Source organism: Alligator mississippiensis, chromosome 5 (genome assembly GCF_030867095.1).
Source record: "Alligator mississippiensis isolate rAllMis1 chromosome 5, rAllMis1, whole genome shotgun sequence".
NCBI classification, from domain to species: Eukaryota; Metazoa; Chordata; order Crocodylia; family Alligatoridae; genus Alligator; species Alligator mississippiensis.
The window spans coordinates 132193375-132207639 of NC_081828.1; the positions used below are offsets into that span (position 1 = coordinate 132193375).

The 14265-nt window shown below is 37.4% G+C and overlaps 1 protein-coding gene across 17 annotated transcripts in view; it reads right to left on the reverse strand.

Annotated features, from left to right (window-relative positions):
• The window catches only part of ARPP21 (cAMP regulated phosphoprotein 21), a 184832-nt gene that overhangs the window by 87813 nt on the left and 82754 nt on the right, over positions 1-14265 (reverse strand). For 8 of the 17 annotated variants that reach the window (XR_009462546.1, XM_059728706.1, XM_059728714.1 and 5 more), the window contains exons 10-13: positions 12592-12700; positions 10716-10817; positions 3477-3514; positions 1520-1579 (exon numbers count right to left, since the gene is read on the reverse strand). Coding sequence is in view for 16 of the 17 variants with exons in the window: in XM_059728706.1 (XP_059584689.1) it covers positions 1520-1579; positions 3477-3514; positions 10716-10817; positions 12592-12700 (309 nt within the window). In the remaining variant the exon portion in view is untranslated. The remainder of the gene's footprint in view (positions 1-1519; positions 1580-3476; positions 3515-10715; positions 10818-12591; positions 12701-14265) is intronic. The other 9 variants (XM_059728720.1, XM_059728717.1, XM_059728709.1 and 6 more) reach the window with 4 other exon arrangements.

Genomic DNA, 14265 nt, shown 5'->3' on the forward strand with positions numbered 1-14265 from the left:
CATGGATGTTATCAGTAGTATTTACCTGTTAACCTTGGGAGACCCAAACAGTGGGAATGCATAGAAAAAAGAGCACAGATGCAATAAAGTAAAAAAGGGAAAAAAGCTTAAAAGGAAAATAGTCTTTACAATTTAACTAGAAAGAAAAAAGAATATGTCGGGAATTATTTACAGGTTCTTTTATATTACTCTGCTGTAAAGATAAATATCTCTCTTCATTTTATGGTTTTATTGGCTGGGAGAAAGAAAAATAGAGTATTCTGATTATCTAAAATTGTTTCAGAAACTCATGTTATTTGTCACAAGCCTCTGAGGAATCAAAGGTTTTAGATATCCCCTCATCCTCCCACCCACAACCCAAAAACTCTAGACAGCCACTGTGACCTGTCCTGTGGGAATTTCGGTGTGATGTCTCCTCTTGTTTGTATCCCTAACTTACTTTTTCTTTGGGACCTGTTGTGTGGACATACACGAGGCAGGTCTACATTTTGTTACTGTGCTGTCATTTAGTATTTGTTTTAGGAAGCTACTGTGCCATCCTGGTGGCACACAGTTACTTTTAGCAGCTACGTCGCCATAGCAAAGTGCTATAGTAAGGTGGCTCATTGCTACGGCTGCACGGGCTCCTCAAACCCTACACCCTCAACCCTCCAACTGCCAATCTGTATATTATATATTATTTTTGGGTAGATTTCTCTCTCTCTCTCTCTCTCTCTCACACACACACACACACACACACTAACATATAGTTATGTTTTGTAGGGTATTGGTTATGCTTTTAGAAGTGCTTTGTACTTTCTTGTCCTCTGCCTGTAACAAGCAGTAGGGGCTTACTTTTTATAATGTTCAGTACGGACCACTCTAACTGAATAGAACTGGAGCTGTAGGTACTCACGACCTCTGAAAATCAGACTCCTCCTAAGCGTCTCAAATTAAATTCTGTAGCATGCTGGTAGGTGCTTCTATTGATCTAGGGTCTCTGAAAATCTGGGTCACTGTGGGATGCGAAGCCTGTTAACCTGATGACTCCTCAATGTGATGGAGTGGTTTTCTGGGCTCAGGGACTAGGCTCAGGACTAAAAAGGTCACCAAGGAGAAAGCTTTATGAATAGTACAACTTTTGGGAACACGCTTTATGCTGTGCTCTTTTTATTTCATCTGCCAGTAAAATAACCACAGAAAACTGTGTGACTTCGGGCACTACCTCATGGTATACGAGCACTCTGTACAAAAGCAGGCTGGACTTAGCACACTCCCAGCATTGCAGCACTCAAAATGGCTGTGGCTTTTGGATCAAGTTTTGGCAGGCACTCTGGATGAAATGAGGACTAGGTTTCCTTACTACAAGTCTTGTGTCCTAATCACAGGAACCCTCATTCCCCTCGATGTACATGTCTCTACACCCACAAGCCTACGCCCATTAAAATGCCAATCTTCATCTGGCGCAGATGAAGGCATAGATAAACTTAAAGTGAAAGTTACTTGTAAACACATATTAAATAAAATAAGCCATACAAACCTAAATAGCTGTCTTTTCTTATGGGTTTCACTGCATATACTATTGTCTTCCAAAAGCCTACTGAAAATGAAAAAAAAAATTATGAAAACAGAACCAGGAGTTTTTAATTATATATTTAACTTCTTGTCTTCTCCATTAAGTCTCACATTGCTTATTATCAACAAGTTCTATTTTCCTATACTCAAATTGAAAGAAAAGGGCCTAAATTCACCCTTACCAAGACTTCAGTGGACCTACACCAGGGATGATTTTGGCCCAATATTGTCTTTCTGTAATGCTGATTTGTAGCAGAAAATACCTCTCCATGAGACCTTAACCTCATTTAACACCTCCTGTTAATAAGCACTTTACTGCTCAGAAACCAGAAAAAAAAAAATCAGTATTTTATTTCTAAAATAAGATGAAGCCAACTATTACTCAATAAGAACATGAAACCCCATGTCAGCAATATATTATTGTTATGATTTTGTAGAAACTTAGTTAATACTAAGAGCCAGCTTTCCAAGCAGGCAGGCCTCTCCCTGTCTTCCACTTCAGTATGCATCCCCATACTTTAAAACCCTATTGTATGTACTTGAAAAATGTGAATGCACATGCATGTATCAGAGTTTCCCAAATTCATCTGCACATGTGTGTACAATTTAATGCACGTACACAAGAAAAAACTTAGGCGTGAAGGTCAGTCTAGTTTGTACAGGTTCTTATGTTGGGTTCATCACTGTTGCATGTTTTCCGGCAGCATGTTAAACAACGTGAAAACTACTGTTCTCTGCTGTTTGTTCTTTCACCCTCCCCTCCAGCGTAGAAGTGTGTACAGTAGAGTGTCTTGTCTTGTTTGTTGGTTGGTTTCTTTATTTTTATTGTGTTAGCTTTTTATAGATCTACATGTTGTATAGGGTGGTTTTGGAAAGGATGTTCCTGCCAGGGGGTTAGACAAGATGTACCATGGAGTTCCCTTCCAGCCCTGCTTCCCTATGATCCTGTGTATTTATGTCATGGAAAACAAGGTCAAAGAAATACATCTTGTACCTGGAGGGAAAGGTAAGGAAGTTTATGACTGCTCTTAGTTCCTGGGGGAGTTAATTTCCCAGTCCTAAACTTCCCCCCAAGAAAGTTCTGTCTTTTGCTTTACCCGTATTGTGGGGAATTGCAGTGTGTAGGAAAGTATGTACACAAAATGTATTCGATAGAAATGAGGATGGATATATGTAGTAATACTTTAAGATATGGTCCTTTCCAACCCTATGATTTTATAAGCGGTTGGCTCCCTAACTCCACTTCTGGATATTTACAGATCTAGTTCTTTGATTAGATATAAAGTGATTTCACTTTACTATCCATAACAGCAAACATGTCTGTAGGAAATCATCATACAGTGTTGCAAAATGGGAATCAGCTCAGATGATAATAGCAACAATTATCACTTGTTAATTACTATAATATAGCAATGATAATGGGCCTGATTTTCAGAAATGCTGAGCACCCACAAGTACATGTAAAATCAATGTGGGTGTTCAGTACCCCTGCAAATCAGGTCCAAAGCAAAAACAGAAACATTCCACATTTCTAAAAATATGTTTCATCCAATAACTTCAAAGTGCTTTAGGAAATTGAATTGATTACATCCTCACAGCACACCAAAGAGATCCATCTTTGATAAAACATTAAAATGTTGATGTATCAGTCCATGAGCAATCAGTAGTTTAATCTACAAACATTCAATTCTGGATAATGACACAAACACCTTATATGCTTTTGTATATTACTGTATGCTTCAAGATCCTCTAAGTCCTTACACTGTGCTCATCATGGTGCAAATTTCCTTAAAGAAAAGATCCTCAAAAAAGCTGGATCAAAAATTAACTTGAGAGGCTTTTTACAAGGGTAAAATAAACTATGAATATGAAAAATGATGCAGATGAATAACAGCTAAGTTGTTTAAAAGATTTTTTTTTACCTGTTTTCCACAAAAAGGTTTTCCTGGGAGCAAACTGACTGAAAAATAAAAAAGGCATTGTATCAGACGCTCTAAATATGTTCTATTGTTCCAGTTTTTTGCTTGATTTTAGATTTATATCCCCTGTTCAGGCTCAAAGGGATTTTAATTCATGCATCATTTGCATTTGTAGAAGACAAGAGGGAAAAAAGTCAAGAATAAGGTCACACCAGTAAAATAATTCCATGCATTACAATGTATTACCAGTGAGGCAGCTACGTTTTGAAACAAACTCAGACTTAGTCTTAGGCTCAGAAGAGATCAGTTATTTATAAACTACTGACATTTTTGAGGGAGGCATCATTTCTATGTAGCAGAATGTTTCACTAGTTTGCCTTACCAGCTAAAACAAGGCGGCACCATAACACATAGCTGCAGGGGAAGAACAAACGGGAGGAAAGCATGCAAAACTGGTAAAGTTCTAAAAGGGGTGGAGATGTTATAATACTTGGAAAATATTACATGATTTCATTTCACAAACAGAGAAGAAACAAAAGTACCCATGCTGAGAAATAATTTTTTTAAACATTTTAAAATGCTTTCTGTTGGAAAATTTAGCCTGCAAAAAAAGTGAGAGGGTAAGAAGAAATAAATTGTATTAACAACTATACTCTTTTTTTTTTAACATTACTTAATTTTTTTTATGTAGAGAAATTAAGCTGTGCTCAAATTTCCCACAAATAATTCTCTCTGCTTTTGATTTTTTTTTTCATTTCCTATTTCATGTTCACTATGCAAAGCACATAGCAGTTGTCTTTGGAATGTATCTCCATGAGGTACTGAAGAAAAGACAGACATTTTACTGAATTTAAACAAAAGGGGGGGGGCAGGAAATCAGGCCCATTACTTATATAACAATGGGGACTTGGTTCACAGAATAACTGAATGCCACCACCAAGCACATCAAATTCTAATGCTACAGGAAATGCATTTGGTTAGGATGTACCTGTATTCAACAGGATGAAGTGAGGACCTCCTGAAAGAACACTAGCTAAAAACAATACAATACATTTGTTTTCATTCCTAATGTTTGAAATATATAAGGCCAAAATTCTCCACTGGTATAAACTGGTATAGCTCCATTGAAGTCAATGGTATTGTGCCCATTCCTACCAGCAAAGAATTTAGCCCACATTGTGTAATAATTCTTCACGTAGAAGCTATCATTCTTCAGGTTAGAGTAGTTGTCTGAGTATATTGGGTGTGTACATGTCAGTAGCAAATGTATCATTTTGAAGAGCAGGTTAGCAGGCACTTGACTAGAATGGCTTAGTTAAAGATGATCTTGCCTTGAGCTAGTGAGCTAGATTAGACCTCATGAAGTCCTTTCCAGCCCTACTTTCCTATGATCCTATAAAATTCTTACCAACTGTGCAGCTTCAGTGGTGTGAGTTTCTCATACAGGAGCTGATTTAGGATGGCAGGATAACTGACAGCAGGGAGGAGATTGGTGGAAAGCTTTTTTCTCCTTAAGAGAAAACCTCAAAATACAGAAGTGACATCCTGGCCCCACTGAATCAATAACAAAAGTTCTCACTAAAAAGAAAAGGGCCAGGTTTTCGGGGCAGGCTGACTGTTGAGCACAATCGCAAACCTTTTCATTAATGATTGCTGTGTTTCTTGGTATAAATTGTTGCACTCCATCTTCTCCCATTCTAAGTAGTTCATTCCCTAATTTTAATTAGTAAATCTGTCAAAGTTTGCCAGAAAGCATATTTTCTTTTCTTGCTAATGAAGAAAAAAGCAAGAGGTCTATTGAAATGCTGAACAAAATGGTTTTCTGCCTTAACAGGCAGGCTGGGTCAAAGTTTTCAAAGTCATGTCTACATTGCAATCAGGAGGCATGACTGGGCTGATATATCTGTGCCAGCTTTATTCTAGCTACCTGGGTAACAAAACAGTGAATGCAGAAGCAAGGAATTTAGTACAGACTGGGAGCCTGTGCAAATATCCAGGGTCCCTGGCAACTTTCACTGATGCCCAAGCTGCTGCATCTTCATTTCTATTATGAGATAGGCTAACTAGATCCAAGGTAGGGCAGGTATTTCTCCCTGTGAGGCAATCAGTCCTCATACTGAAGTGTAGACATGTACAACAAGGTCAAAATCTGGCCAGGTTCTGTGTATGACTGCCTCTGTGGGTTTTGTCCTATTGGTCAGATAATTTGTGCACCCAGGTGAGATCATGAGCAAAGCTGAGGCCATGTTTGAAACAAACCACTGATTTTGAAAAATGCTGTTTGTTTCCAAGGCAGGCATGAAGAGAAATAAGCACCAAGGATTCACATGTTATTAAACATTGAGATATGTCTGTTACCTCTTCAGTATCTTGAAGGGTATCAGTTTAATCTGCATTGCAGCCTTATGGACAGATTCAAAAACAACTCAGTTCATCTTCCATGCTGCAGAAGCTGGCACAAGGCCATTCAATGCCTGGAACATCCATTTTCCAAGACTGATGTACAGAAGACATCTGTACTTCATGGTACAGAAGGCAGATACATTTTCATTATATTATCATTATTAAAAATAAGATGGCAGAAGAAGCTTTGGGTAGTAAGTTAGCTACTCCAAGGTCAAGATTCACTTTCCTATTTATTTTGTAATATCAGTACTTCACAATTTGAAGTACTGGGACAGCTTAAAACACAGCTGTTGTCAAGACTCCTTTTAAATCACTTGGCCCTCAGCTGCGGATCTAAGGGAATGCAAAACAAATTTAGAAAAGGAAAAAAACATACAGAATTATTTATGAATTTGCTTCCTAGCTGAGCTATCCTGCAGGTCCTGAGCACATAGCTCTTCCATCGAGGTGCTATATATGGTCAGTTTTCCTTCCTTCTACAACCAATTTACAAGTGCCTTTTCAGCAGTTCAACAGTATTTTTTTCCATTGGGACATAAGCACCACTGCTGCCTGTGCGCTTGTCAGTACTGTCTTCACTAAAAACAGTAAATAAATAAGATGTTTTACCATATGTTAGCTAACACAGGGTAAGTACTAATATTATCCACAGTGGCTAGCCAGTAAAAGACAAGGCTCCCCGATACTGCACACTTCAACCAGCCAGAATATGTGAAAGACATAGACAGGTTGCTTAAACTGGGATTTTAACATATGTTAGCTAACAATTGGTAAACAAACAAACAAACAAAAAAAACCTCACATTTTTCCTAGTCTGGACTAGGAAGGAGGATAACAGAATCTGGCACCACCTTCCCAGAACCTCTTTTTTATGACTGTTTTAAATCAGAGAGCAAGACCAAACCCCATTGCTACAAGTCAGGGACAGATCCTTAGTGTTTCCTGAAATGGAAATGGTACACTCACAGTGGACAGGGCTCATAATGAATCTATCATTTCCCCCAAATATCCAAAAATTACATACAGTTTTTTTTTTAAAAGGCTAAATTCCTTTAGTAACATAGCACATTTTCTTTAGAGATTTTCAAGTAGCATCAGTGCATTTATGTATTACTCACATCAGCATAAGTAAAGAAAAACATTTACATTTTTCAAATGAATATACAATAATGAAGAAAGAATACATTTATGAATAACTACTGATGCTTCTTTGACTCTAGCTCATGAGGTTATGCATTACATTAACCTCAAAGAATGAAACTTCCCTTAAGTAATTGGACTGCTCTTTTTTCACAATCAATATTTTGCACGCTTAAAAGTCAAATATGTGCCATTTACCCATAAAATCAGGATTCTCAATTCTTTACAATTTGTGTTTTTCACTGTAAACAGCATTAATGTACAGGCAAAACACAACAGATGAATTTTAGAATTTAACAACCTGGCCAATTAAATTCAACATGCTAAAAGCAATTAAGCTATAATTTGGATTCACGGCCTCATGTATTGTGGACTTCTGCTTCAGTGAAGTTTACTGCAGAAGCCACTCACTGCTGTAGAACTGTGCTCTTGGATCTACATTTTCATTTAGAAATACTTAGTCCTCATGGTCTGAAAATATCCTTGAAGATGTGAAGTCATGCAGTGTTGTTTTACAGTTGACAGCATGAAAGGTTTGTAAGAGTGTGAGTTTTCTCAAGGAGTTGTTGACTCCAAGAACTAATAACGGTAATTAAAATGTCAGCATTAACTATTTCCTTGCTGATCATTTTATAAGAAACTTTTATATAAACGTGCTTCTCTCACAATCTTAAACTGCTTTCTAAGCATCCTTATCTGGCAAATATCAAGTAGGTTGCCTGTACCTCCAGCTTTCCCTAACACTGATAATGCGCTTGGGCATGGTCAATATAAAAAACAGCAGCTAACTGAAAATGCACAGAAAAGCAAAAAATAAAGTGTCATTAATATCAGAATAAATATTATAAGAAATATTCTAAGGATGTGAAATTCATTTTCATAATTAAATTGTTTAGAAAACTCCACTTCAAATTTAAAATGAAGCTCCTAACACTTTTTGGTCAGGTACATTGGAGTGGTGCAAAATCTAGGACACTGCATGCAGATTTTTGGTTCAGCTCATACAATGGGGCCCTACTCATTCTAGATAGTTCAACAGCAAATGATGCATTTGAAACCCAGGTGGAAATTTATTCTTGGGTAATTAAATTGATTTTCCCTTCTAAGCTGTTTAAAATAGTTACTCTTGTGGTGAAACTTTCTCTAAACAGACACAAATATCTAGAGTGATATTATAGCAACCATTTCAGGACATCACATTTAGCCTTTGGGCCGCACATTAGACATCTCTTAGATATGAGAAGGCAAACTTTCTTGTAGATTATAGAGGTGATTCTTTTCTAACATATTTTCTAAGGTTCATAATTCAGGTACTGACACAAATGTAAGCTACATTGTGAGAAAGGAACAGACCTAATAAAAATGAATGACAGATGTGTCATTTAGCCTTTCTATGCCCCACTTTCTATATCTGCAATCTGTGGTATGATAAAGCATATGTACCTACCTCACAGATGGGTTGTGAAAATTGAAAAGTTTACATTTGTAGAGGGCTTTTAAAAATAAGAGTGCTACATGCTGTAAGTGGTTATATGGTAGGCATTCAAATGTGGTAATTCCTAAAATAAAAAATCAAAATTGCATTACATTGCCCACCGCCACATATAAACATTTATACCATGCCAGAGAGACTCTCTTCTGTGAGGCATGCTCCACTCTGCAAATCAACTAAGAATTGTTTTGTGCTATTATTATTCACATTATCAGTGTAGTTTGCTGAAACGCAGTAGCATGATTTACTGATGGCCTACTAATACCTGCAGTAGCAGAGAGAGAAATCAAATGAGGGATATGAGAGAGAGAGGGAGAGATATCTGCATTGCTAATCTTTTAAAAAGGTTCGCTCCCAATCCATTTAAACAACTCCTACCATGCATCACATTTTTACTCAGAATAAAACAGGCTTTGCTACTCTTATCATGCTAACCTAATGGATCACATCAGCCTTCTAATAATGCCAATTAAAATACTCACTACTTGTTTTTCTCTTTAAAACTGAGGTAAAAGTATCTAAATATATAACAAATACAGCAACCAAATGCTTAGTAACTCAGAATATCACCACGCTTTTCAGGTTAACTTTGGACCATTTTTTTTTGCTTCTAGCTGCTCATGTGATGTACAAACTGTATTGTTTTGGCAACAGCTTTTTTGCATGTTTTACCATGTTGCCTTGTTTAATCTGTCCTCAAACCCCTATGATTTTCCTTTTTGAAAATGTGCTCGTTTGTATGAAGTCAGAAACAAAACCTCCCACACGACAGACAACCAAGGATGTAGCAGTGTAAGAAAAGGCTCTGGCAGCTAGTGGACCAATCAAGAGTTCTGAGATATATATATATATATATATATATCCACTACATTAATGTCAGGCTGCCATAATGAAGGGCCAATGTGAAATGAAGGACCAGCTAACAGATTTTCTCTGTCACAGGAACAGAGAAAACTGGGCTAAATGTCTGTGCATATGCTTCCCTACCCCCCAAAAATGCAATTTACACACAGTGATCTACATACTAACAAGCAAAGTTACTTAAGATAAATGAAATCACAAGTGAGACAATACACACCTTGCGTGGTCTGCTTAGAGAAAAAAACAATTAGAAGAAAGGGCTGAGCTTGAAAATAGACACAATCTAAAAGTAACTCTCTTATTTCTGTGGCATGTGAAGAGCTTTTATTTAAAAGGACACTGTCAAATGTAACATCACATTTTTTTCCTTATTTGCTTAGGAGCATAGTTCATACTGGTTCAGGACATGATCCTGTCCTCCCCGATCTGACAAAACTTTCAATGAAGTGCAATGTGAAATAGTGACAGCTCTTATAACATTCTATCCATACAACACCCTGTGTAGAGTTGATCCACGTATGGAGCTTAACTGTCTACCCAATGGGATATATGCTGTGGTACATGACACTGGAAATGAAGGGATGAGATAGTGGATTCAGAAAGCAAGGCAACTGGTTATAGTTAAGATCCAATTAATTTTTGTTTACCATTTTTAGGGAGAATGAGGTTGAACCCATAAAGGTTTGACATCTAAATAGGTTTACCTAGCAGTTTTGCACTATTCTATTTAACAATCTTTGTCCTTTTTTTTTCGTTTTACTCCTTCTATTGTCAGCGATGTCATTATTTCTGACAGCAGAAATAAGATTCCTTATTTAACCTGCACTTCCTTTATTAATTTGTTGATCATTTCAGCAAAATGTCATGAACAACCAGTGAATTTTGTTTAAAGTTTGCCTTCCAGAATTGGGGGGAGGGTGTGTAGGGAGGAATTACACAGACTCTATAGAAGTTGCTTGACAGATCTAAGTGAACTGAAGGTTTGAATTAGTTGAAAGTGTCCATTTAAATCACTGCTCTTTTGCAAGCAAGGGTTATAATACCAAATAGATCAGACCACACAAAACACAGACATTTACAGAAATGGAATAAGGACTTCCAGACCAACATGGCTGCCCTAACCTTTCTTCCACCTTCCTCCTCTGGAGCTATCAGTCATCTTTGCCAGAAGCCAACCTAGGTACCTCTTGGACTCATTTTACACCCTTTGCTTCAATCATCTTTCCCTACCATATCTAGCTGCACAGTACAATCTTGCTGCAGTTTAGGGCCATAGGTGGAGGATACTGTCTGACTACTGAGAAAAATACAGCACTAAAGAGGCAATTAAAACAACTACTCACATCTTGTGCAAATATTCTCTCCCTCACTCTCTGATACTCCTCTTCTCTCTCTTCAATTGATTTACTTCGTCTGTCATCTCTAAATGGATGAATTCTGTTTTGCTGAGCAGAAAAAAAAACCAGGAGGGTTATATAAGTTGGTCTGTTAAAAACTGCAGTTAAGTAACTGTCAGCTGAAGATATTAAATGTTCACTTAAATTAATGAAGCATGAAAACAAACGCTTTCATTCCTGAGGTGGTGTGCAAATCAACCAGGCTATGTGGGGTATGCCCTAAGTGGCCTCTTAGGCCAACTAACTGAAATGAGGCTTTGTGCATGACCTTTGTAAATCCACAATCCTGAGTCAAAGCCTCCTCCATCCCACGCCCAACAGCTTTTGCAGGTTGATTTCTCATCTCCCCTACAGATTCTGTGTAGGGAGAATGGTACAAAATACCTAGCTACAAGGAAGAGAACTGGGAAACTGAGTGGTAGGAACTGATGACTGAACACTAAGAAACCTGTAAGTTTATATTTATGATGAGTACAACAATAAATTTCACTTTCCAGAATATTTTGCACAAGAGTTAATCCTTTCAGTACAAAGCCTAGCCCTTAACATAACTTAATGGGAAAAGTAGCTATTTTAAGCTTTCAAATAATCTATAGCTTGGAAAACAACAGTACATGAACATATTGGGGGAAAAAAGACACTCAGCATGAAACACCTTGTTTACAATTAGCTTTTAACTACAATGCTACACCTTCTCCCTCACTGTGTTTTGTGAATAAGATCACGCTGCTTGCTTTTCATCCATTCCCACATTTATTACTCACTAAACCTTTTTTTTTCCAAGGCCAATCGAGGTGCAGCATAACTGGGAAAGCTGCCACATACAGTTGAAGGAAAAAGAAACAAGAAAAATAGTCCCTTATTAAAACCATGAGGCAGAGGCACTCAGTGGCTCTGAGTGACTCACTGGAAGCTACCGCCATAATGATAACCTGGAATGAGAAAGCACATGCTGTCTTACCTGGAGGAACTTTTTCATAAAAACAGTTCCAGTGTCAGATCCCATTTTGATTTTTTTTTTTTTAATGACTAAATGTATTTCAGGTATATGTTTAACATTGGATTTAGATGATCTTATGAGCACAACGCTTGCTGGTAGCAGGTTTTTAAAAACACTTGGTAACAGTAGAATGAAGAACACACACAGCTGCCTGACATTTCCTACACATCATGTATCAAACTTGTTGGGATAATGTAGTGTTATGTGACAAGCAACACACAGAAGGGAAGTTCTGCCACAGTACATGCATAACAAGCACATAAGTTACACGGACAATAAAACATGGTGGGGGCAAGAGAAGGGAGGGAACTTAAGATGAAACCGATTTGTTTTTGGTCAAAACTTATTTTAGGATGGTTTAAAAATCAACCTGGCCTCACCATAACATGTTTGTTTGGGGCTTTTTTCTCCTTTATGGCTACATCAGTTTATCATCGGTCCATACTGATATCCAACTCTGTATGTGTACAATTGAAGGACAAAGCTGTAGGGAGTGGAACAACTGCCATAGTTACACAGACATTTAGAAATGCGACTGACAAAGCCTTCCAACGGCTTGGAGCCTTTGACATTCCAACCCCCTTTCGACATGCAGCAAGTCCTGCGCCAAGCAAACCACCCATGCAAACCCACACACTGCCACTGCTAAAGCAACCACAGTAGGGCTTGAGGCTGTCCACTGTATGCCAAAGAGGGGGCAGAGGGAGAGGTATGGCAACAGGATAAGGGAAGGGGAAGCAACAACAAAAGAACAACAATAACATCAGTCAGCCCACCTTCAAAACAGAACAAATTTCAGCAACTCTCGAACCGAGAACCAACCTGATTGTCTTCTTTATCAATACTAGAGTTATCTCGCTTCAAGATAAATCGCTTCTGGGATTCTTCACCTTTTTCATCTTTTAAATGTTCAGAAAACCTTTGCTCTGGTCTGCCAGCAAAGTAAAACATAGCAATAAAAAAATCTTTTTTTTTTCGTTTTGCTTATTAAATTTTCAGCGCTTTTCGCTTTTCACAGGGATATTTAGTGCAAAATTAGCTTACATTTGTTGTTCTTGTGAGACTCTGACTATATCTGTCTGATACTGTTCTACGGCTGCTACCTGTTATTGCTATAAATATCTTTTGTTGTTGGTATGTAGTAAGGAACATGAATTCACTGTCACTGAGATAGATATTCAGGCTCTCATCACTGTGACTGAAGGACAAGAAAACAAGTTAACATACATTATGTTAATTTGTTCCTTCAGTTGCTACACTGCCATTTAATAGAGCTTATCCACATTTATAAACAAGGAAAAGCTGATAAAACCTTTTTATAGAACTCACTCCTAATAAATCAAATTGGTAACTGGGGGGACTGATGGTATTTTGTTTAAACAAATAATTATCTAGTGGCTGATAGGCAAGGGAAATATTTCAGAATAGTCACACAGTATTGATCAACCAATTGATTTAAAACCTATCCAGACATTTTAGAAAAACAGCCAAATGCTACTGGCTAATAGCTTAACATTTCTAGGTTTAGTGGCTGGTAGGAACTGCTCTGTGTTCTTCTTTGACCTTGCAGAAAAAGGAAATGCTAAGAGGTGTCTCATGTCATCAAGCAAGCAATTGTCAGGATTTGGGGCATAATGTAACATTTATATCTTTATAACATGCTGCAACTTGTGTCTGCTCCTTGCACCCTGCTTTTATGTTGCCTGCTCAGGCTTCATTCAGCAGCAAACTAGTACAAAAAAAAAGTAAAATAGCAATGCATTTTGTCATGTAACAAGAACTTGCTAATTGATACTATTTTAAATGTAGGAATACAAATCTTGAACCATACCTAAATAAAGGATCCCATCTACCACATATTGCACCTGAGTTACTTCTGACAGTGTCTATAGGATCTACATGAGTTTGTAAAGAGAAGGCTTATATATAGTACAACAATGCATTCAAACTGTGCACAAAACTCCCACTGATATTAATAGAAGTAGCATCAGCACACTGAATACAGAGGCTAAACATCTTTCCAAAGTTTTGAAAATCAGGTCTATACAGCTTTTAAAATAATACAAAATAAATACTCACAAAATTTAAATTCACATTGAAATACTACAATCCAGCTGAGCAAATCAGTAACCAATTTGCTTTTACAGTTAGAATTAGTAATTAACTGATTGATTATGCATTTCATGGTAAAATATAGGGCATATCCATGCTATACAACTGCAGTCTGTTTCACTTAATTGCTAGATGTATAGGAAAAAACTTGTAATGAACTATAGATGAGTGTAAAACCCAAAGTTAGCAAATTTTCTGCCCTCCCCCCTGCCCTGCCCCTCCCCACTTCCCTTGAGGATTTCAGTTTCTTTTATTTTGTGCAAAAAATTGGTAAAGTGCATACTGGTACAGGCACCAATAACTTGGTTTCCACAGATTGTGAACATACAATAATGTTGGGTACTTTAATAGGACCTATGGGTGATTAGCCACATCTGAATGTTA